This window comes from Oryctolagus cuniculus, chromosome 8 (assembly GCF_964237555.1).
Source record: "Oryctolagus cuniculus chromosome 8, mOryCun1.1, whole genome shotgun sequence".
Lineage (NCBI taxonomy): Eukaryota > Metazoa > Chordata > Mammalia > Lagomorpha > Leporidae > Oryctolagus > Oryctolagus cuniculus.
The window spans coordinates 113,008,625-113,033,523 of NC_091439.1; the positions used below are offsets into that span (position 1 = coordinate 113,008,625).

General features: G+C 56.9%; 1 protein-coding gene across 1 annotated transcript; it reads left to right on the forward strand.

Annotated features, from left to right (window-relative positions):
* The first annotated feature begins 908 nt into the window (after positions 1-908).
* XKR5 (XK related 5) lies at positions 909-24,453 on the forward strand. Its single transcript, XM_002720895.5, has 7 exons — positions 909-1,015; positions 3,214-3,394; positions 6,605-6,789; positions 7,561-7,770; positions 10,391-10,560; positions 15,366-15,477; positions 22,790-24,453. The coding sequence occupies exons 1-7, from the start codon at positions 958-960 to the stop codon at positions 23,884-23,886; spliced, it is 2,013 nt and encodes a 670-aa protein (XP_002720941.3). The 5' UTR covers positions 909-957; the 3' UTR covers positions 23,887-24,453.
* Positions 24,454-24,899: the final 446 nt, after the last annotated feature.

Sequence of the window (24,899 nt, forward strand, 5' to 3'; positions counted from 1 at the left end):
TCTCACGTGCATAGCCAAGGCCCAAGTACTTGTTAGATATTAGGTGGATAGATGATAGATAGAGACAAATAGGTAGATAATAATTGTGCCTAGCTTTCTCACAATACACAGTTCCATGAACTTGTTGAAGGCTGCTGGCTCAGATGTCCCAGGAGAAATTTTTGTATTTATTTATTTTATTTGAAAGGCAGGATTACAGAGGAGAGACAGCGAGGTCTTCCATCTGCTGTTTCACTCCCCAAATGGCTGCAAGGGGTCCCGGCCAAAGCCAGGAGCCAGGAACTCCATCCGGGTCTCGCACGTGGGAGCAGGGGCCCAAACTCTTGGGCCATCTTCCGCTGCTTTTCCCAAGCCATGAGCAGACAGAGCTGGGTGGGAAGTGGAGCAGCCGGGTCTCCATTCGGCACTCACATGCGATGCTCTGAGCCAATCCGCACAGTGGGATCTTGATCAACCCTGGGGCACATTGGAACAAGTCTTTTTTGGGGGCAGAGCCTGGGTGTGTTTGTGGGTACGGTGCACATCAAGAGGCCCCTCAACATGGCCTGTGTTTTCAAGCCGCACAACTGTAGGATTTCGAAAAGGCCCTGTTGCCGAGTCTAACTCCAGCTCCTCCCGTAAGGGCAGCCTCTGATTGGCGGTTAACGGGAGCCATCTACCCACCAGCAGCCCTAACCACCAGCGCGCTCCCAACCTCTCACACGGTGAGCAACAGCACAGAAGGAACTTCGCCAACCTTGAGGGGCCGGCCCGGGGTGCACTTTCCCCACTAGGAACCTGTCCCCACTGCCTCCCTCCTTCCCTCTCCTGCCAGCGTCTCCGAGTAAACCAGACCAGGCGCGCGCCTGCCGGTGCTGGGCGAAAAGCCTCCCAGGGTCGGGTCTCCACCGGAAGCCTCCCCGGCTCGGGGCGGCGGGCAGGGGAAGGGGCGGGCGCAGGCGGCGGCGGGCGCGGAGGATGCGTGCGGGGCTCCTGGGACTCTCGGCCCTGCTGCAGGCGGCCGAGCAGAGCGCGCGTGAGTGCGGCGCAACTTGGGGCCAGGCGCGGGCCTGGGCTCACTCCCCACCCCCACGACCCCCACCCACCCGACCCCAGCGCCGGAGGCGCAATGCCGCCCCTTCCCCGCGCGGGCGGGCTGCTCCGGCTGCGCCCAGCGCCGCTGCACGCGCCGTGGCTCCCCAACCCTGTCCTGGCGGATGCTTGTGGATGCGTGACTGCCCCCATCCACGCGGCTCTTCCACAGATGCATGGGACCCCCTCCCCAATGTATGCATGACTTCCCTCCCCCATGGGCCTCCCCCGCCAGATCTCAGCGGAGGACCCCCGCGGAGTCGGAGGGCACGAATCCCGCCTTTTCCTGCCGCAAAAGTTCCGCAAGATGCAGCGCGCGCGGGCCTGGGGGCGTCCTCCGCGCCGCACAAGGATGGGGAGGGACCTCGGGCAAAGTAGGGGATAGGACATGTCCGGACGCTGCCCGCTGGGGACCCCTAGGGCCGCGAGGAGCCCAGCCCCCGCCTGCCCAGGCGAGCAAGATGGCCACGCTTTTCGCGCCTTTCGCGTCTGAACTTGTAACCGTCTCGGGCCGCCCATCGCCAGGCCGCTGCGCCCTGACCGAGTTCCCGGCGGAAGCCAGGGACGAGAGGCACTTAAGGAGGCTCCACCAGCAAGATCCCCCGGGCTCAGCGCCGCCTCCCCAACGCGCACAGTGTCCGTGACCCCAGCAGGCGCTGGCTCCCAGCTGTGGTCGAGTTGGGGGCCCGTGCAGGAGGGTCCCTAAGCGCCTGCCGCGCCAGCGCGGGGGGGGGGGGGGGGGGGGGTTGAAACAGACCCTGGTGGGCCGGGTGAGAGGGCCGAGGGCCGGGGGGCGGGGGCAGGCTGCCAGGCCCTGCCCCCTCGCCGAGGTGCCGGAGGGCCAGCTGTACCCCCAAGCAGCAGTTTGTGTCGGTCTGGCCACTTTCACCTTTAATATGGGAATGCCAAAGCGAAACACTGTGTGTTAGTGCTCCCAGTACCGCCACCTCCAGATAACCCCGTGCAGAGGTTGCAACGAACCGCACCCCTGACACGCAACAGGCCTATCTCTGGAGTTTGCATAGTGTTACGCTCAACTCCTGAGTTCCCCGAGAGGCTAAGGAATGAGAGTGAGGGCTGACTGGGGCGTGATGGATGAGCTCTAGGTAGCTGGGCCTCTGCTTGGTCCCCAGCGCTCGCCGGCCTCCCTCAGGTTGGTCCGGCCAGCTCCCAGGAGTCTGGGTCTGAGGGTGGACTGGATGTGACTTTGGGTTCCTGCAAAGTGCTCAGAACGGAGGCTGGCACTGAGATGTTAGCTGTAGGGCAGTTTGGGTCTTGCTGATTCAGGATCTTGGCTTAGATCCACCCTGCACAGCCCCCTTGGTTACTCTGTGCAGAGAAAGTGCAAGCCGAAGGAGAGACACTGCGCCTGAAGCCCACACCGAAGGCGTTAGGTCGGGGCTCAGCTTCACCACCATGGGGGTCTTGAGGAGGCCAGGAAGCAGCTGGAACAATAGTAACGTGGCACAGACCTGGCAGGGAGTGACAAGTCAGGGTGACTGTGGAGTGTGGACCCTGTCTCCACTATGTCATTGCACCCTGCCATCGTGAAACAAAGCAGTCCCCAGAGAGGTCGCTCTGCTTTTGGTGGCACACACCAGGGCACCCCGCTATCCAGAACCCAGCAGCTCCGACTAGCAGACCAGACCCTGCAGAGCTCCTGGTGGTGGGGCTGTTGCGTTGGTTGGGTACTCTTTTGAGCTTTGCCTCATTACGAGATGGCCAATCCAGGTGTGGCCACAGACGAGACAGCCGTGAGGGGAAGCTCGAGCCAGAGCTTTTGCTGAGGTTTCCAGGGAAAGTGGGATGGGCCCTTCTGAACAACTGCGGCTGACTCTGGGCTCTGGGCTACAGGGGCCCCCCGAGTTCCCTGGCCCCTGGCCCTGGAAGGGCCAAGCAGAGGAATATCACCTGCTGGGGCCTGGGGCCAGAGAGAGTCTCTGGACTGGCTGGTTTGCATCAAGGACACACTGCAGAGGGCAGAACTGGCTGGCAAGGAGGGGCTGTCTCTTCCCAGCTACAATGGTTTAAGAAGTCAGCATATTGTAGTGTACAGAAAACCTAGGAATGTTCGCCATACGGTCTCCGGTCTCCCTCCCTCCTCTGATGACCCACCCACCTCTCCTCTCCTCTCCTCTCCAGGGCTCTGCGCTGCCATTTACTACCTCGTGACTGGACGGCTCCTGTGGGGCTGGCTGGCCCTGTCCGTCCTCCTGCCCGGCTTCTTGGCCCAGGGCCTGAGCTACCTGTGGCTTCGAGCAGACGGGCACCCCGGGCATCGCTTGCTGCTGCTGCACCTCCTGCAGCTTGGCATCTGGAAGCGGTAAGCACCGCCAGCCTCCTGTCGCCCTGGGGCGCAGTCGCCAGAGTGCATTTCCCAGGTTGTGGGCGTTCAGGGTTAAAAGGATGTTCAGAGCCCCCACATCACCCCCTGCTCTGACTCTGGCATCCGCTGGTCCAGCCGGAGCTTCTGGAGGGTCTCTGACATCAGGTCCAGCTCTTGCTGGACGCAGCTGTGACTTTGTGAAGATGGGAGAGCTCTCTCCGGTCTTCAGTCACCTTCCACTTGCTGTTGTTTCAATTTGGGGTCAGGCCTTTGGATCCATATAAAGTAACTTGTTTGAGGCAGCTTCAAGGAAACACTGGTTCCCTCAGTCCGGGCTGGTGGCATCGATGCAATGAACACAGACCAGACAGTGAGGCCGCCCTGGTGACATTGTCACAGGAAGAAATCATCTGGGGGCCAGGGCCACATCTTTCCCATCAGAATGCCTTGAAAGATGGGTGTGAGGCCCATTGGGTGGCTTGTCTGAGGTCCCCAGGCCCCTGGATACAGACAGTTGTCAGAAGAGAGGTGGCAGTGAATTGACACAAACAGCACCTCTCAGCTCTCTGCTGCCCCCTAAGTCCGGGGGTTGGAGGGAATTTTGGAAAGGGGGAAGTGAAACCGTTGAGGCTGCTGTACTGCAGACACCCAGGGCTTGGGGGCGGGGTGGGGGGGGGATGCAGGTGGTGCTGTCTGTTCCAGCGTCTGTGCTTCAGGCTGCTCCCAGGACTCCCTCGGGGGGGCGCACACACCCCACGTAGCTGCAGTGTGAGCCATGGCAGACGCCCGCCCCACCCGGGGCAGAAGCTCAGGTCGGAGGGAGAGGGCGCCTCGGAGAGGCCGTGGAGCAGCCACCTGAGCTGGGTGCTGCATCTCTGAAGGCACCAAGAGCATACTTTGCAGCTCAGCCGTTTCAGCCACACCTGGGCTTCTGTGTCCTCACAGTGACGCTCAGAAAGGGAGCCACTCTTCTCCTGGGGAGAAGGCAGCAGGCAGCGGCCTTTTTCTGGCAGTGAGCACCTCCGCCGAGCACCAGCTGCCATTTTCGTGCCCTTTCCTGCTCAGCCCAGCCCAGCAATAAAACCAGAAGGGCCATGGGTCTGTGCTTGGCTTTGACCACACCGTAGTCATAAAGTATGAGCCCTCGAGGGCAGACGGCCTAATGGAAGACTGAATCATAGCTTATAGAGAGCTAAGTCAGTGTCACCTCTTGAGAGAGCTTCTGGAGTAACCGTCAGGTGCATCTCCTTCTGGGGGCCCCAGTCCCATCTAGTCCAGTGCCTCCACTGGAGTCCCCGAGGCCTGAAGCTGTCCACGTTCACACTGCCCTTGTCTTCCCGAGTGCTCTCAACAGCTTCTCCAGTGAAGCCGTGATTTCCTGTCACATATCAAAGACCTGGTATGGATAAGGGACATGAGATGTAAAAATTAGAAATTAGGAAAAAATACTGGTCATGCACATCTATTCTCATTTTTCAAAAGTTAAAGTGACTAAACAATGTACACATAATTTAAAAGGACAAAAAAAAAAAGAAGTGGGGAAAAGGGACACAATATTAGAACATAAGATACAGCCAGAACGTACGGTAACTAGATGTAACTGATAACAGCCAGGACAAGCACAAGAAGCCAGATGATTTGCAATGTTTCTGAGATTGCCAAAAAAAAAAAAAAAAAAAAAAACAGAAAACAGAAATGTCCTTCCTTGGAGGTGAGCTTTGAAAGAAAAGTAGAATGCAGCAGTTCTTACAAAGAAAACACTTGTAGCAAATCCCAGCTTTGCAAATTGCAGTTCAGCAAATGTGCCTGTAGGAGGAGCCAAAACAATTGTGTTTCCCACAATCCTGACTTGCCTAGTAATGGATCACTTTCACTGCAAAATAAAATGCAGAATTTAACAGCTGGAAAACCAAACACAAACCCCCTTAAGTAAAGTTGCTTAGAAAAACTGAAAGGATTTAAAACACAGTATATTCTTTTTTAATGTCACATAATACAAGCTACATTACTGTTAAGTCTGACTGTTGAAGAGAATGCAATATTCACAACAACTTGTTTAAACAAAGGCAATTACTTTTTTTTTTTTTTGACAGGCAGAGTGGACAGTGAGAGAGAGAGACAGAGAGAAAGGTCTTCCTTTTGCCGTTGGTTCACCCTCCAATGGCCGCCGCAGCCGGCGCGCTGCGGTTGCCGCACCGTGCTGATCCGGTGGCAGGAGCCAGGTACTTATCCTGGTCTCCCGTGGGGTGCAGGACCCAAGCACTTGGGCCATCCTCCACTGTACTCCCTGGCCACAGCAGAGAGCTGGCCTGGAAGAGGGGCAACCGGGACAGAATCCGGTGCCCCGACCGGGACTAGAACCTGGTGTGCCGGCGCCGCAAGGCGGAGGATTAGCCTGTTGAGCCGCGGCGCCGGCCCGACAATTACTTTCTACTACTTAGGTTTCTTTTTTCCAGTCTAGTGCTGTATGTCACCAACAGTTTTTTTAATCTAAGCCTGCAAATCCATTTGGAGATGGCATGAGATGATTGGAGAGTGTCTAACGTGCACATACACACATAAGCACATGCACATAAACACGTGCACATATAAACTCTGCATGGGTGGACATACATAGCATACATATACGTGTATTGTGCTCATTTCCACCAGCATACATACTTCTGTCAAAATCCTTGGCCTGCAATTCAGGGCCCTAATGCGCCTCACTGGGGCAGCTCATCCCACAACAGCTGCCTGGGTCTCCCACTGGCCACAAGGAGAACCCCAGCACTTCTTCCCCATCTGGTCTTGGTGGCACACAGAGTTCTGCACTGTGCGGCTTCAGACAAGGCTTCTTCATCTTTGTGCCCTAAGAAGAGCCCACAGGGCACCTTGCAACGCACACCTGTTGAAGCAACCCACTCTCAGCCCAGGTCCAGGCTGCCTGCAAGCCTGGCTGTGCCGTCTGTCCCAGTTCCCTTGTCACACAGCAGTGCTGGCTCAGGGAAAGCACCCCATGTCCTGCCGCCCCCGTCAAGTCCTGGCTGGGGAAGGTGTGCACCCCAAGATTCAGGCGCTTCCTTCACAACTGAAGTCCATGGCTTGGAGCCGGCCTCGCCAGGGCCTCCTGGCCACTCCAGCAAGGACTCGGGGCTCTTTAGGTAGGCCTCCTAGTACAGGCCCTCGCCATCTGGCTCTGTGTCATGGCACCTTGCTCTGCTGCAGGCACTGGGACACCGTGCAAGCTGCTCTGTCAGAGGAGGGGCAGACTGCCCGCCAGGGTGCACTGTGGCTGCAGGAGGCTGACCTGGCCGCCCTCCGGCTCCTGGAGGCCCTGCTGCAGACCGGGCCGCACCTGCTGCTGCAAGCATACGTTTTCCTAGCCTTAGACTTCACAGATCCTGTGCCAGGTGAGTAACTTTCACCAAAGGGGCCAGACTCTGACTTCCAAGGGGCGGGGAGGGGAGCAGGAACTCTCCTGGCGAAGGTTTCCCCAGCGTGGGACCATCAGGGCACCCAAGCTCAAGTCCAGGATGATTGGCGGTGAGTTCATGGAGCCTTGGCGTCCTCCCTGGGGCTTAAGTGCCAGAGTCAGCACGTAAGGTAGAAATTGTGCAGAGTCTAAATCTCCCCAAAAATACCCCCAGGAAGGCTGCTTGGTGGTAAGAGCAGCCCTGCCTCCATTTGCCACGTCTGCAGTCTCCTCGTCCCTCTGCAGAGTGGCAGCAGGCACCCCTGCACTCCCCTGCCCTCCCTCTCTGTGCAGTGTGATGGCCTGGGTTTGGTTCTCTCCTTAAGCTTCCTTCACATGGGGCCAACAGCAGAGTGCACAAGGGCTGCAGCCATGCTCAGAGCCCTACAGCATCCACTGTGTCTAAACCAGGCTTGGACGAGAAGGTTTGGGGGGCTAGGGGCCAGGATGCCTTCGCTAAAGGGCACAGAACAGAGCAGGCCTGTGCAGTGGGAATTCTGCCTGTGCCTCCTCATCTCTTCCCAGGCGTGGCCATGTGTGTCTGTGCACAGAGTGCTGACAAGACCCACACTCAGGGTGCTTGGTGAGGGAGGCGCCTGCACAACCAGGTTTCCGTAAGGGACTGGACGTGGCCGGAACACCGTGAGTCAGTCCTCCCATGCTGGTTGCCTGGGGACCTGAGGGACTGCTGTGTCTGCTTCCTTTCCAGGGGTGAGTGCCCTGCTTGCCTGGTCCTCGCTGTCCTGGGCCCTGGTGTCCTACACTCATCTCCTGGGCGCCGTGAAGCTGCACCACTGGGCCATGCCGTGGACTGCCCTCTTCTGCCAGCAGCTGTGGCGGATGGGCATGCTGGGGGCCCGCATCCTCACACTGGTTCTGTTCTGCAAAGCGTACGGTGCTTGGGTTTTGGTGGTTGGAGGTAAGGAGAGCTTAGATCTGCTTGTGCACTGCTGTGTAACGAGACACCCCCCCAACTGTATAACAGGACACCCCCGTCCACTCCAAAACAAGACACCCTGCTCCCCTGTGTAACAAGACCCCCTACATCTGAGGGCCTTCATGGCCACCAAGACAGGTCCTGGGTGCTGCCTGGGCTCTGCCCAGTTCTTGCTTGGGGGCCCGTGTGGTTGCAGAAGGGAAGCAGTGTAGGACTCACAGGGAGGTGTGAGAGGGCTGCATGTACAGATGGCATCTTCATGCTCATGTCTTCTTAGGGCTTCTCACTTTGGCAAAGCCACCTGGACTCATCCTTGACAGCTGAGCTTTCCAAGAGAGAGGAAGTGGAAACACTGGGCCCAGGGGCAGGCATTTGACACAGCCATTGCTGGGGAGGCCACACCGTCTCAGAAGGCCTGGTTCACGGCCCCACCTCTGATCCAGCTTCCTGTTAGTGTGTACCCTGGGAAGGTGGCAGGTGCTAGCTCAGGTAGTAAGGCCCCTGCCACCCACATGGGAGACCTAGATGGAGTTCCTAGCTCCTGGCTTCAGCCTGGCTCATCCCCCACTCTTGGCAGGTAAATGGGGAGCTAGGCCCACATCACTTCTGGTCAAAGGGGTCAAGGCCAGCCCAGACTCAGAGGAATAGACTCCAGCACACAGGGAGTGTCCAGGGCAGGAAGGAATGTGCACTGGCTCTCCCAGCTAGCTCAGGGGCCTGGGGCCGCACAAAAGACTGCTGGGTCCTGGACGGACTGTTTCTATAGCAAGCTGTCACTGCAAGAGGGAATCACGGGTCCCCACCTGCTCAGGCCCCCTGCAAGTGTCACACAGCGCTGCTGTGTACGACACGTGTGCTCCAGGAGCACCCTATTCCCTTTGCACGACGGATCTGACATCTCTGTTTCAACTACGACAGCTCCAAGCTCCCTCACCCCTCAGTGCAGCCCCACACGGGTGGGAAAGGTGATGGCACGGAGACTCCTGGATGGGACCTTGGGTCCCTGCCAAGTAGCCCGGTCTCCTGCGGGGCATGAAGGAACTGAGCACACTTGTTCTAGGAGAACGGGGGACACTGGGGAACACCTGGCCCCGGGCCCTGCGCAAACGTTTAATTCTCTTATTAGATGAAGAGAGAATTTTCTGGGAAAAACTATGCTCCTAAAAAAAAAGATTAGCAATTTTTTATTCATTTGTTGTAAAACTCAGCTTGAACTCTAGAACGTTATTATTCGTCATTACAGCAGGGCCACGTGAAGCTCTTTCCTTTGGGTGTGGGAGTTTTTAGTAGACAACTGGCTTTATTACTGCCTCCGTAATCACTTTGCAGAACCAAAGGGCATAAAAGCGTAACATCTGGTACGTGTCACTGATGCCAGTCTTTGTGTTGACATCTCCCCTGTGGCTTGAATACCCCTGGCAAGGACCAGGTGAGACCCCACAGGCGAAGATGAAGTATCCTGGTCCCTTTGGGTTCTGAGGTCACTGCTTGGATGCTGAGTCAGCTGTGGTCTCAGCAGAAAGGGGTACCCCATGCCTGGTGTCTGAGGCCTCCCCTCATCCCCTCCCCGGGCTCCCTGGTGTCTGAGTCCTCCCCTCATCCCCTCCCTGGCAGCCCTGGTGTCTGAGTCCTCCCCTCATCCCCTCCCTGGCTCCCTGGTGTCTGAGTCCTCCCCTCATCCCCTCACCGGGCTCCCTGGTGTCTGAGTCCTCCCCTCATCCCCTCCCTGGCAGCCCTGGTGTCTGAGTCCTCCCCTCATTCCCTCCTCGGCTCCCTGGTGTCTGAGGCCTCCCCTCATCCCCTCCCTGGCTCCCTGGTGTCTGAGTCCTCCCCTCATTCCCTCCCCCGGCTCCCTGGTGTCTGAGTCCTCCCCTCATCCCCTCCATGGCTCCCTGGTGTCTGAGTCCTCCCCTCATCCCCTCCCCAGGCTCCCTGGTGTCTGAGTCCTCCCCTCATTCCTCCCCTGGCAGCCCTGGTGTCTGAGTCCTCCCCTCATTCCCTCCCCTGGCTCCCTGGTGTCTGAGTCCTCCCCTCATTCCCTCCCCCGGCTCCCTGGTGTCTGAGTCCTCCCCTCATCCCCTCCCTGGCAGCCCTGGTGTCTGAGTCCTCCCCTCATTCCCTCCCTGGCAGCTCTGGTGTCTGAGTCCTCCCCTCATCCCCTCCCTGGCTCCCTGGTGTCTGAGTCCTCCCCTCATTCCTCCCCTGGCAGCCCTGGTGTCTGAGTCCTCCCCTCATTCCTCCCCTGGCAGCTCTGTTGTCTGAGTCCTCCCCTCATCCCCTCCCCCGGCTCCCTGGTGTCTGAGTCCTCCCCTCATTCCTCCCCTGGCAGCCCTGGTGTCTGAGTCCTCCCCTCATTCCCTCCCCTGGCTCCCTGGTGTCTGAGTCCTCCCCTCATCCCCTCCCTGGCAGCTCTGGTGTCTGAGTCCTCCCCTCATTCCCTCCCCGGCTCCCTGGTGTCTGAGTCCTCCCCTCATTCCCTCCCCGGCTCCCTGGTGTCTGAGTCCTCCCCTCATTCCCTCCCCTGGCTCCCTGGTGTCTGAGTCCTCCCCTCATTCCCTCCCCGGCTCCCTGCTGGGCCCTGACCTCTGCGGCCCCTCTCCAGGTGCCCACTGGCTGGGGATGACGTTCTGGCTGGTGGCCCAGCAGAGTGACATCATCGACAGCACCTGCCACTGGAAGCTGTTCAACCTGCTCGTGGGCGCCGTGTACGTCTTCTGCTACCTCAACTTCTGGGACAGTCCTTCCAGGAACAGGATGGTCACATTCTACATGGCAAGTGCAGTTCTAATTTTTATGGTGTCTGCAGCATGTGGAGGGCTTGTGGGTGAGCATGAGTGCAGGATGCGTGCACTCATGTGCATGTGTCTATGGAAGAAGGAGTAGCTTAGTTTTAGTAGAAATTCCCAAAGCAATTAGTTTTGAACAGAGATGAGACTCTGAAAATTAGTGGCCTGACATCCAGTTGCTGCCAGTCACTGTATATGGTGATGTCTTCCAGCTGTTAAATGCCATGGGAGTGCCACTGTACCAGGCCATCTATACCACGTCCTTGTTCATCAACTCAGTTTTTATCACGTGCTCATTACCAAGTTCCAGGCAAGGGCCAAGCCAGCTGTGGGAAACATCAAGTTTGCCCAGTGCCTGTGTACAGGTTGCTTCTAGTCCTGAAGAAGAGATGTCTGCCTCTTTTTGTTTGTTTGTTTGTTTGTTTTTTAATTCCCATTTGGTAGATAAGCATACACCTCAATGACCGAAACAGAAGGCAGGCTACAGGAAAACAGATGGCAGGAGAGGAAAAATGGGGCTCGTGGACACTCCCCAGCCTCGTTTCCCATTGGGCTGCCCAGAGACACTTGTGCTGGAAGGTGCGAGTGGAGGCGATGGCAACGGCACAGGACAGACAACAGAGCCAGGGCTTCTGGGCGTGCATTTGAGAGTCAGGCTGGCTCAGGCCTGTCGCAGTCGCCTGCTGACTCCGATCAAGACTGGAAACTCTCCTAACCTGCTTATTGGTCAGCACATTGGGAATAAGTCCCCTGCCTCCTACTGTTCATGAAGATGAGGAGGGATCCACCTGCCTTTCAGGGTCGCTGTGAAGATCAAATACAGTGACAGGCACACATAGCTTGGCACAAAATAACCAACAAGCAGTGGCCAATGTCCTGGGGAAAGACGCAGAGACTCTCGGGGAGGGGCAGGATGGAGAGTCAAGCAGTTGTAGGAGGCGGAGAGCAGCTGCTGTCTGGGAAGAGGTGAGCATCGTGGCTACAGAGCCAGGCAGACCTAATAGGACTTGCCAAGCCTCAGCTTCCACAACTGCGAACCACATTTCATCCTGCAGGGCTGAGGAGAGGGCACGCTCGGAGTGGCAGGGCTTCTGCATGACCTGAAGGGGCAAACATCAACAAGGGAACACACTGCAGGGAGGTACAAAGAGAGCCAGAAGTGAGATGAGGAAGAGACGCACATAATGGCCCAGCTGGCTCTGGTCTCGCCAACAGCCGGAGTCAGCCCGGTTGAGGAGCCAGGGGCCAACTCTTCCCAGGGGGGCTCACGGGAGGCCCGGAGGGAGACTGGCTCCCTCCCACACTCTGCACTTGGCACGATCCCTGTGTGTTCACTTTCTCAGCAACAACCAAGGCTCCCCTGGGGAACTGACCACAGCTAGGCCCCTGCTCCCCTGGAGCGGGGACATTTCACCTCCAGGCCCCTGGGGAAGCACCGGGTCGGCCGTGGGCTCCAGACAACGCTCAGAGAGCATGAATCACAGTAAGCAGACTTGGATGAGTCCCCTCTCCACTGTGACTTGCTTGCGTGCCCTCATGGGGTGGGGAGGATCCCAGGAGAGCTGGGGAGCTCCACGTGGGGGTGAAGACCACGTCCACATTCCAGCTCCTCTCCCCAGCACCCCCCCAACACCCGACAGGCACTGCTGTCCCTGGTAGAGGCACCAGAGCTTTGTCCCCACAGAAAGTCCCTTCTTTCATACACTGTGTTCCATCAGTGACAAACGACTTAATGTCTCTTCTGCTCTTTTTCTTCTTCCAAAAGCAAAAAGAAAGAGAGAGAGAGAGAGAGAGAGAGAGAGAGAGAGAGAGAGAGAAGGGAGGGAGGGAGGAATTAAGGAAGGAAGGGGGAGGGGGAGGAAGGAAGGCTGGGAGTACATCAAAAGGTTTAACACTTTGCTTAAATCCCGGAAAACACATCCGCAGCCCCACGCAGTAACCACTGGAGTCCTTCTCTCACGTGTTCACTCAGCAAACATGTGGAGCTTTTTGTATTTACAGTCCTGTGCAGCCTCTGTGTCTTCCCTGTTTTTGGGTTCAGACCTTGGGAATAACCGTGAAGCCGTTAGTCAGTGTCAGCCATGGTTCTAAGCTCATTGCTAGATGAAGCCCATTGTGCAGATGAGGAAACTGAGGCTTGTACACAAGGATCGGGCAACCTGCCAGTCAAATCCAGCTGGGCTGATGCTACGATGGCCCTCAACTACCAGGCCACCGTGCCTGGCAGCGGCTCTGGGAGGGAGCTGGGGCCTGCAGTGCAGCCACTCCTCAGCATGGCTGGCTGCAGAGGTACCCAGTGCCTCCCAGAGTACGGTTTCCCAGGCCCCTCCTGAGAGAGCCTGGCTCCACGGGCCTGAGCAGGGCCAGGAATCGTGCTTCTGAGGCCCCTCAAGTCGTGCTGCTGAATGGCCCAGTTGGAGAGACAGGACCTAGATGCACCTCCCTCTGCACAGGTGGAGGCTGGCCGGCCTCTGCTCTGCATGGCTCTGAGTATGAGAGGGCCTGGCTCCCTGCCTCTGCCCATCTGGGGGCTGCATCCAGCTTCTCCCATGACCAGAAATGGAATTAGACACCACAGGGTGAGCTGGTCAAGGCTCAGAAGCCATCAGGGCAGCCTTCGGGATCAGAGACTGGACATCACATGGGAACGAAGAGGCAGAGAAGGCAGAGCCAGGGCGGGGTAGGGTGGAGGGCTTTGCGAAGGGGATGTTGGAGCCAAGGGCTGAGGGGTGAGCGAGTTTTCCCTGGAAGAAGGCAGGCAGGGCTGGGGCATTCGGGCAGTGCTGCAGGAGCAGTCTGAGGCCGTGAAGGGTCAGGGTATCTGGGGACGGTGCAGGTGGCGTGAGGTGCACGGGTCTGCAGCAGTTACTGCTGCAGGGAAGAGTTGGGTTTGAGTTCTGCAGAGGAGCCTAGCGTTTCAAAGGGACCGGGAGGCAGGGCTTGAGCAGTCAGGGAAGTGGAAATTTACAAAACACTGGGGGCGTAGCTCATGGGAGCACCCTACCTGGGCCTGTTCTTCAGGCACCAGAGAAGAGACAAACTTCCTATGTGGCTACGGCCGGGGGCATGGACCCTCTGGTGCGAGCCAGGCCCCACGGGCTGGGGCAGGGGCCTCTGCATCCTGGACCTCACAGAGACCGCACTCAGTTCCACGGGAGGATGCTGTGGGTGGTGGAAGACTGACATTTTGAGGCACAGGGAGCTGTGCTAAGGAGCCCCGGGGGGATCTACCTGGCCATCACCAGGTTTGTGCTGACAGATTTTCCCAGCAGGAACCCCCTGGGGGCTGCAGCGGCCATGCCAGGGACACGGCCTAGACTGCCAGGGACTCTGCTGGTGCGTGTTCTCTTGGTGTGGGAGGTGGCTGGATCACGTGTGCCAGGGTCGGCTGTTCTCGGCGGCCTTGCTCAGGAGGCTCGGCGGAGGCTGGAGAGGGCCGGCCCACAGGGAGACTGTCCGTGGAATGTCAACTGGGGACAACAGGTTGGAAGGTGACCCTGAGGACGGAAATCAGAGCTAACCGATCAGCAGTGCTACCCGTGCTATCCGGGAGGGGACCCCAGAGTCCCGAGTCCTGAGGGGCTGTTTCTAGGCACATGAGGAGTGATGGCCCACCTGTCAGAGGGAGCAGATCGCCGTGGCAACGGGGCAGAGGAGCAACTGCCCAGACAGCAAGCAAAACAGCCAGAACCCAGCCAAGACGGCAAAGAGGGGACAGGAATTTAAACCAACAGTGCAGGCAGCTGATGGGAGTGGGGCGAAGCAGCCCCAGGCTCCCCGTGCTGGGCAGTGCCTCTTGGCTCTGAAATGCTGCTTACTGGGCCCAAAGAAGTGATGAGGGTGGGTGTTCTCGGGGTTACAAAGAAGGATCCTGAGGAGGTTGTCTTAGATCCTTACCTGTCTGAATTTTCGGGGACTGAAAGGAAGCTAGTGAGTTACCCGGCTGAGCCATCCACAGACCTTCAGCCTGGGGTATGGAACTCAGAGCTCAGCCACCTTACCGTGGCTGCAGGGCGGTTTTCTCAGTTTTCCAGGGGTTTCCCAGCAGCCAGGGGTTCTCACTTTCATGACGAGAGCCCAGCGCTGCTATAAGGCGGCTGTCGGGGGGCTCTGTCCCACGGTGAGATCTGATGGGCTCCAGGCACCTTTGGGGCAGGCTCAGAAGAGCTTTGACATCGGGCCACTCAGGCATATTAAATGCACATTTGACTCCTAAGATTTTTAGCTTACAACAGGTTTATTGGGAAATGAACAAACTAAATGAACAAAATAAAGCAAACACACTTTAAGTCAAGCAGCCCCTGTATAACCTACAAATTACGTTGTTCTTATTCATTTTAATAAAAAGTACGCTTTCATATTTAAAATCGGAAACTGAAGTTAATAAGCCAACCAGGAAGGGAGCACAAGGCTGAGGAATGAGGTCAGCATTTTGGACCAGCGCCAGGCAGGCACCGCTGCTGCCACCTGGTGGCCACAAGACAAATGGACTATTTGAAGGGAAGGAAACTGCTTAGGAGGTTGTCACGAGGGGCTCTGATTCCAGCTTACAGGACTCAGTGGCCCTGCAAACTCTGCAGACACATCCCTGACTGGAGGGACACAGCAGAAGATGAGTGACGGGGCCTTCGCTTTCCAGTGCACACGCGACTCAGGGCAGTTTAATGAGCCGACTCTCAGTGGGGCTGTGGCCCGGCTTGGGCCCTGGGACGAAGGGAGGAGCGGGGAGCTCGAGAGCCTCCAGGCGTGCACCTGGCCAGGTGTGGTGGTGACCGCCCCTTGCTCCCACAGGTGATGCTGCTGGAAAACACTGCCCTTTTGCTGCTGGCCACGAACTTTCTCCAGGAGGCGTTACAGACCAGCCTGTGGACTGTAGCGGGGGCCCTGTCTGGATTTGTGACTGGTAAGACCCAGGGGTGCCTGCTTAGCCACACCGCTTCCCTAGCCTGGTTTTCTTGTTTCTGTTTTCATTAAGATTTACTTATTTATTTGAAAGTCAGAGTTACAGAGAGAGAGGGAAACACAGATAGATCTTCCATCCACTGGTTCATTCCCCAGATGTTCACAACGGCCTGTGCTGGGCCAGGCTGAAGCCAGGAGCTTCTTTCAGGTTTCCCACGAGGGTAGCAGGAACCCAAACACCTGGGCCATCTTCCTCTGCTTTTCCCAAGCCATTGGTAGGGATTTGGATCGGAAGTGGAGCAGCCAGGACTGGAACGGGCACCCATATGGAATGCTGGCGTCACAGGTGGCGGCTTAACCTGCTACACCACAACACCAGCCCGTGGATCCATCATTTCTGACATGGAGGGGCAGTGGCGCTGATTGTCCCAGCAATGACTGAGCTAGGAAATCGCCCTTAGGCCAGTTTCCAAGGGGGGACAGAGCCCTGTGATGTCATGGAAGCCCATGTGAGTCTTGAATACAGGAAAGGGAGGCACAGAGGAGGTTTAGTGACTCCCAGAAGACAGGACACTCGATAAGTGGTGGGGCTGGGATGCAATCCAGCTCCAGCGTGGGCATCGGCACAGTGCCAGCAGCCTGAGGGCAGCATCGCGGCCCAGGAGCGATTCGCCCAGGCACCAGTCAGCGCGAGCTCCGCGGGGATTCCTCTGCTGAGTTGATGCTGACCCTCTCCCCTCCCTCAGCAGGCTTCACCCATCGGCCTACCCCGGGGCCTGTCTTGGAACTGTCCAGCACGGTGCCTGGCCCATCCCACGCAGTCCTGTGCTTCTGAAACATGGTCCAGTGCAGAGCTCCCTGCTGGCACCAGCTCTCAGCCTGAGCTCCTGCTCTCGCCCCAGAGGCCCTGCTCAGGTCACCCACGCTCTCAAGGTGGCTCCCACAAGTGACCGAGGCTCACTCGGGACAGCCCGAGCCTCAGAGAAACGGGACGTGAGGCCTGCAGGGTCCTTTCTGCACTTGCAGCACCAGAGGTTGGCCTGGCCAGTGTGAGCAGCCGTGACCAGGGAAGGGAATGACCTTGACACTGAGCATGTGGGGAGAAGAAGGTCCATGAATTGTGGCCTTCTGGGCTTCGAGCTCTGACCCCTGTGTGTGAGAGGTCCTGGGTCCTTGCCTTGCAGAGCTCCAGGTGACTGAGCAGAGGCCTCCTTTTCCAAATCAAACCTTTTCTTTGACGTAGTCTCAGTTTTGCTTTGTTTTGTTTTCTAAGATTTATTATTTGAGAGGCAGAATTACAGAGAGGGAGGGAAAGACAAAGAGAGAGAGAGGTCTTCCATCTGCTGGCTCTCTCCCCAGATGGCTGCAACAAAACCCCCAACTCCCTCTGGGTCTCCCATGTGGGTAGCAAAGTCCCGAGTACTTGGGCCATCCTCCACTGCTTTCCTAGACACATCAGCAGGGAGCTGGATTGGAAGTGGAGCACCTGGGACTCAAACCATTGCCCATACGGGATGCTGGTATCACAGGTGGCAGCCTGCCCCGCTGCACCACAGCATCAGTGAGACAGCTGTAGTGTAAAGTTACAGTAGAGAGTCCCTGTGGCCATTACCCCTTTCCCCAGTGGTACCAGCTTGTAAAACTAGGATGGCTTCACAGCCTGGTGGGGTAACACGGTCAAGACTGGGAGAGCTCTGTGACCACAGGGCCCTGTTCGGTGCCCACTTCTTCTCACCCACGCCCCCAACACTTTCTCAACTCCCAGCCACCAATGCCTTCTCCACCTCTGTAGTGCTGTCACCCTGAGAGTGCTGTGGAGGGGACCACCCATCTGCAGCCCCTGGGGGCTGGTTATGCTCCCTCTGCACGGTTCCCTGAAGCCATCCGGCTTATTCTGTGCATCCACAACTCCCTCCTTTTCAGGGCTGAGCGGTGTCTGTGGCACATCTGGATGGTCCCTCCTTAAACACTCACTTGAGTAGCAGGGGTTGAGTTCCAAGCTGCTTGTGCACACACAGGGCCCAGAGGAAGCTGAGGACCAGCTTCTATGGCCCAGCTCACGCTCGCCTGGGTGGGCCGGCTGTACTGAAGGGGCTCTGCCAGCTGCGGGTCTCACCACTCTGTGTGATACAGAGTTTCTGGTTCATGGGGGTACAGCAGACACCCGGGAGGGAGCACAATGCTTGGGAAAGGAAAATGTCCTCAGACGGCCATGGGAGAGCTGAGCTTGCTGTTCCCTCACCTTCCAGTAGGCGGAGCTAGCCGCAGCCCCCGTGGGAACCCTCCTCAGGCAGGTCCTGGGGAATGACAATGCAAAGGAGCACGGGCTTCCTGTGGCATCCAAGCCCCCACCCTTCCTGGATCCCCTCCACCGACCGGCAGCTACTGCATGCCGGCGGGGGCTGCATGTGACGATGACACGGCCTCTCGGAAATCTACTGCCACTGAATCAGTGCTGATCAGGGGCTTGGTTCATCTTTCCTGGGCTTGGTGGAGCTGTCTCACTGTCAGGGAGAGGTGACAGCGTGTACAAATCATGAGCGCAGTGCCTGCTGTGAGGACCAAGAACTTGCAAGGATTCACCACCATGTCTCCAGTTCAAGCCCTGCCAGTCACTAGCTGTCTGCTGCCCCCTCCCAGTCCTCATCCCCCACAGACACTGAGTGGGTCCCCAGGAGTGTCCTTCAGGCCCCGGCTGCCCTGTCCTGGCGCCCTCAGGGCCTTCGCCCCGCACTGATTTCAGGTCTTGTGCTGTTTATAACACGCACCCTGAATGCAGGCACTTGATTCAGCGCAACAGGAAACTGGAAATAACGTGGGAGGCTTACTGGAACGCTCTGCTAAAGAAATTATTGCAGCAGTCAACACTTCTGATCAAAATAAATTAAACTGACAACAATGCGATTAAGATGTTTATGCACAAAGGAAGTGTTGTTGTTGCTCATGGAAATTCCTTGATACAGGGTTTGGACACAGACCATTAACCTCTGCCTAGCTCCTGCTTGTTTTTAAGGATATTTCTTACCTCTTCGCATCCTCTGGCTTGGGAAGAACCCATCAATCAGAGTGTGGACGGTGAAATCCTGAGTATTTGGCCTAGAAATATTTGAAAGTAGGATGAGCATTCCTCCCAAACGTCTCTACAGGCGTGCAGTCACACAGCCACATGCACTCAGATGAATATTCTTCCAGATGTCTCACACACACGTGTGCATCCACACACATGTGCACTCACACAGCCATGTGCAGATGAACATCCCTCCAGATGTCTCAGACACACGTGCACTCAGATGAACGCTCCTCCCAGACATCTCACACTCATGTGCACCCGACCATGTGCCAGTGATCGTTCCTTTCAGACATCTCACACATACATGTGCACTCACACAGCCATGTGCAATGAACATTCCTCCAGATGACTCACACATACACGTGTGCATCCACACACATGTGCACTCACACAGCCATGTGCAGATGAACATTCCTCCAGACATCTCACACACATGTGCACTCACACAGCCATGTGCAGATGAATGCTCCTCCCAGACATCTCACACACATGTGCACCCGACCATGTGCCAGTGATCGTTCCTTTCAGACATCTCACACATACATGTGCACTCACACAGCCATGTGCAATGAACATTCCTCCAGATGTCTCACACACACGTGTGCATCCACACACGTGTGCACTCACACAGCCATGTGCACTCAGATGAACGTCTCTCCAGACATCTCACACACGTGTGCACTCACAGCCACATGCACTCAGATGAACATTCCTCCAGACATCTCACACACGTGTGCATATGCACAGCCATGTGCAGATGAATGTTCCTTTGAGACGTCCCACATACATGCACTCACACGTGTGCACTCAGATGAACGTTCCTCAGACGTCTCTCACACGCGCGCACTCAGATGAACGTTCCTCAGACGTCTCTCACACGCGTGGACTCAGATGAACGTTCCTCAGACGTCTCACACGCGTGCACTCAGATGAACGTTCCTCAGACGTCTCTCACACGCGTGCACTCAGATGAACGTTCCTCAGACCCCTCACATGCGTGCACTCAGATGAACGTTCCTCAGACGTCTCACACGCGCGCACTCAGATGAACGTTCCTCAGACGTCTCTCACACACGCGCACTCAGGTGAACGTTCCTCAGACGTCTCTCACCCGCGCGCACTCAGATGAACGTTCCTCAGACGTCTCTCACACGTGCACTCAGGTGAACGTTCCTCAGACGTCTCTCACACGCGCGCACTCAGATGAACGTTCCTCAGACGTCTCACACGCGTGCACTCAGGTGAACGTTCCTCAGACATCTCTCACACGCGTGCACTCAGATGAACGTTCCTCAGACGTCTCACACACATGCACTCAGATGAACGTTCCTCAGACGTCTCTCACACGCGTGCACTCAGATGAATGTTCCTCAGACGTCTCTCACATGCGTGCACTCAGATGAACGTTCCTCAGACGTCTCACACACGTGCACTCAGATGAACGTTCCTCAGACGTCTCTCACACGCGTGGACTCAGGTGAACGTTCCTCAGACGTCTCTCACATGCGTGCACTCAGATGAACGTTCCTCAGACGTCTCTCACACGCGTGCACTCAGGTGAACGTTCCTCAGACCCCTCACATGCGTGCACTCAGATGAACGTTCCTCAGACCCCTCACATGCGTGCACTCAGGTGAACGTTCCTCAGACGTCTCACACGCGTGCACTCAGGTGAACGTTCCTCAGACCCCTCACATGCGTGCACTCAGATGAACGTTCCTCAGACGTCTCACACGCGTGCACTCAGGTGAACGTTCCTCAGACGTCTCACATGCGTGCACTCAGATGAACGTTCCTCAGACGTCTCACACGCGTGCACTCAGATGAACGTTCCTCAGACGTCTCTCACACGCGTGCACTCAGATGAACGTTCCTCAGACGTCTCACATGCGTGCACTCAGATGAACGTTCCTCAGACGTCTCTCACACGCGCGCACTCAGATGAACGTTCCTCAGACGTCTCACACGCGTGCACTCAGATGAACGTTCCTCAGACCCCTCTCATGCGTGCACTCAGATGAACGTTCCTCAGACCCCTCACATGCGTGCACTCATGTGAACGTTCCTCAGACATCTCTCACACGCGCGCACTCAGATGAACGTTCCTCAGACCCCTCACATGCGTGCACTCAGATGAACGTTCCTCAGACGTCTCTCACACGCGTGCACTCAGATGAACGTTCCTCAGACGTCTCTCACATGCGTGCACTCAGATGAACGTTCCTCAGACGTCTCTCACACGCGTGCACTCAGATGAACGTTCCTCAGACGTCTCACACGCGTGCACTCAGATGAACGTTCCTCAGACGTCTCTCACATGCGTGCACTCAGATGAACGTTCCTCAGACCCCTCACATGCGTGGACTCAGATGAACGTTCCTCAGACGTGTCTCACACGCGTGCACTCAGATGAACGTTCCTCAGACCCCTCACATGCGTGCACTCAGATGAACGTTCCTCAGACCCCTCACATGCGTGCACTCAGGTGAACGTTCCTCAGACGTCTCTCACACGCGTGCACTCAGGTGAACGTTCCTCAGACCCCTCACATGCGTGCACTCAGATGAACGTTCCTCAGACCCCTCACATGCGTGCACTCAGATGAACGTTCCTCAGACGTCTCTCACACGCGCGCACTCAGATGAACGTTCCTCAGACGTCTCACACGCGTGCACTCAGATGAACGTTCCTCAGACCCCTCACACGCGTGCACTCAGATGAACGTTCCTCAGACCCCTCACATGCGTGCACTCAGATGAACGTTCCTCAGACGTCTCTCACACGCGCGCACTCAGATGAACGTTCCTCAGACGTCTCACACGCGTGCACTCAGGTGAACGTTCCTCAGACCCCTCACACGCGTGCACTCAGATGAACGTTCCTCAGACCCCTCACATGCGTGCACTCAGATGAACGTTCCTCAGACGTCTCTCACACGCGCGCACTCAGATGAACGTTCCTCAGACGTCTCACATGCGTGCACTCAGATGAACGTTCCTCAGACGTCTCTCACACGCGCGCACTCAGATGAACGTTCCTCAGACGTCTCACACGCGTGCACTCAGATGAACGTTCCTCAGACCCCTCACATGCGTGCACTCAGATGAACGTTCCTCAGACCCCTCACATGCGTGCACTCATGTGAACGTTCCTCAGACATCTCTCACACGCGCGCACTCAGATGAACGTTCCTCAGACCCCTCACATGCGTGCACTCAGATGAACGTTCCTCAGACGTCTCTCACACGCGTGCACTCAGATGAACGTTCCTCAGACGTCTCTCACATGCGTGCACTCAGATGAACGTTCCTCAGACGTCTCTCACACGCGTGCACTCAGATGAACGTTCCTCAGACGTCTCACACGCGTGCACTCAGATGAACGTTCCTCAGACGTCTCTCACATGCGTGCACTCAGATGAACGTTCCTCAGACCCCTCACATGCGTGGACTCAGATGAACGTTCCTCAGACGTGTCTCACACGCGTGCACTCAGATGAACGTTCCTCAGACCCCTCACATGCGTGCACTCAGATGAACGTTCCTCAGACCCCTCACATGCGTGCACTCAGGTGAACGTTCCTCAGACGTCTCTCACATGCGTGCACTCAGATGAACGTTCCTCAGACGTCTCTCACACGCGTGCACTCAGGTGAACGTCCCTCAGACGTCTCTCACACACGTGCACTCAGATGAACGTTCCTCAGACGTCTCTCACACGCGTGCACTCAGGTGAACGTTCCTCAGACCCCTCACACGCGTGCACTCAGGTGAACGTTCCTCAGACCCCTCACACGCGTGCACTCAGATGAACGTTCCTCAGACCCCTCACATGCGTGCACTCAGATGAACGTTCCTCAGACGTCTCTCACACGCGTGCACTCAGATGAACGTTCCTCAGACCCCTCACATGCGTGCACTCAGATGAACGTTCCTCAGACCCCTCACACGCGTGCACTCAGGTGAACGTTCCTCAGACGTCTCTCACACGCACGCACTCACATGCATGCACTGCACCAGCTCAAGTACTCAGCTGGAGCAGCCTTCAAGGAAGCAGGCCTAGGGTCACTGCAGCTGAGCTCCGTTATTTCATTTTCAGTTTAGAACTATTTGCAGCTGACAGGAGCTAGAACCTACTTAACTGCCCCTAAAATTCCCAGTTTCGCTGGAGCTCCCGGACTGACGTGTTGTTTGCCAGGCTTCAGAACACACAGCCTTGAGCTCCTTTCTCTTCTCTTCTCCAGGCAGCGTCTCCTTGGTCATTTATTACAGCCTGCTGCATCCAAAGTCCACAGACGTCCGGCAGGGCTTCGTCAGGAAGTGCTGTGGCGTTGCAGCGGATGAGAAAGCAGAGGGACCATCTTCACCCCGCACTGCGGCCCTCGCTGGAGAGAGGTCGGGCCCGGGCCCGAGCCGAGAGGAAAGATACGAGCTCAGAAGTCTGGAGGAGCCCCCCAGCCTGGAGACGGGCCCTCCAGAGGCTGGGCTGGGGGGCCAGATTTCTGGGGAGGACTCATTCCTCAGTCACCACCACTGGCTGCTGGTGAAGCTTGCCCTAAAAACAGGAAACATGTCTAAGATCAACGCGGCCCTTGGAGATGACCGTCCTGGCTGCTTTTGTGGCCCTGCATGGGCATCGAGTCCATGCTGCAGCCTGCAGGGGAGGCCCCTGGTCTCCCAGCCAGAGCTCCCATCTGCCATCCACAACCCCTCAGCCATAGAGAATGTCCGGAAGGCAGAGGCTGGCCCCTGGGAAACCTCCAGTTACATCTCCTTTGCCAGTGATCCTCAGGACGTCATGCCTGGCCAGGGGAGGGAGGACAGCCCAACGGAGGGACCTGGGGCTGTTCCTGGGACACAGAGGAGGGATGCAGGTGGGCAGCCGGGACAGGAGAGCACCACAGTGTACTTCAGTGCCACCGCAGAGGGGACTGCGTCCTCACCCCAGGAAGGCAGCCCAGAGACTCCACAGACCTCCCATGCTGGGAGACAGGGGAAGAGCATCCCCCTGCAGCCGGCCTCACCTCAGCCCACTGCTGGGCCCTTTCCCATCACCGTGGCCAACATCAGCCCCATCCTAGGTGTGGGCCCATGCGGGAGCTTCCGCCCCAGTGCCACCTCTGCTGGGAGAGCCCCCAGTAGCTCAGAGCATGGGGAGCAGCAGGAGCCCGCAGGGGACCTAAGTCATCCTGCTGCTGTTGGCACACTCCAGTCACTGCCGAAGATGAACCTGAGACCTGCCGACCAGCCCTGCTGCACGTCCACCCCTAAGTCTGAGTCTGTGCAAAGGGACAGTGGCTGCAGGGCCAGGGTAAGGCACGAGACAAGCTTTTTCATCTGACCACAGTCCATGGGATGAGCCGACAGGCCAGCCAGGCAAGCTAGTCATTGGGCATGGTGAGACGAGACATGCCACTGTTGACACCTGCGACTTGGACACACCTCTTCCTCGCTGGCTGTCCCTCTGCACACCTGGAGGTCATGGGGCTAGGCGACTTCTACCATTCTCTCTAACTCAGTGTGGCCAGGGGCAAAAGGCCTCCATTCCCCATTCTATGTTTTTGCTTTGGCTTCTAGGAAACTCTACTGTAAAACCCAGGGTCCATTTTTTATACTGGATTCTTACTACAACCAGCTGTTCTTGACACCAAGAGGGCTATTAGGCTATTTTTTAAGTGTATTCTGCCTGCATTAGTTTATGAATCTCATGGTAAGTGCAAGCCGCTTCTGGAAGCAGTTGAAGACTACGCACATGACCAACAAAGGAACTGAAGGCACAGTGGTCACTGTGAGGCTTCCCCACTCCCTGCAAAGCCTATATGACGTTTTCTTGTTAAACATGGGCCAGCCCGTGGTTCCTCTGTCAGTTCCCACTACTGCTTAACTGTCCAATTTCTCTATCTCCAAACTTGGCTCCCTCATCTGTTTGATGTGGAATATGGTCCATGGGGTTTTTGTTTGTTTGTTTTTGAAGTGATAGAGACAAAAAGAGATCTTCCATCTGCTGGTTCACGCACCCCAAATGGCTGCAACAGCCATAGCGGGACCAGGCCAAAGCCAGTAGCCTGGAGTTCCATCTGAGTCTCCCATGTGGGTGGCATAGGCCCACATAACTGGGGCATCTGCTGCTGCTTTCCCAGGTGCATTAGCAGGAAGCTGGATAGGAAGCAGTGCAGCTGGGTCTCAAACCTGTGGTCCGGCCGGCGCTGTGGCTCAACAGGCTAATCCTCTACCTTGCGGCGCTGGCACACCGGGTTCTAGTCCCGGTCGGGGTGCCGGATTCTGTCCCAGTTGCCCCTCTTCCAGGCCAGCTCTCTGCTGTGGCCAGGGAATGCAGTGGAGGATGGTCCAAGT

Bases quoted from the DNA above. Each gene is read 5' to 3' on its own strand.
- XKR5 (XM_002720895.5), top strand. From the start codon at position 958: ATGCGTGCGGGGCTCCTGGGACTCTCGGCCCTGCTGCAGGCGGCCGAG. The intron at 6,790-7,560 runs GTGAGTAACTTT...CTTCCTTTCCAG, and splicing joins CTTCACAGATCCTGTGCCAG to GGGTGAGTGCCCTGCTTGCC. The intron at 15,478-22,789 runs GTAAGACCCAGG...TCTCTTCTCCAG, and splicing joins CCTGTCTGGATTTGTGACTG to GCAGCGTCTCCTTGGTCATT.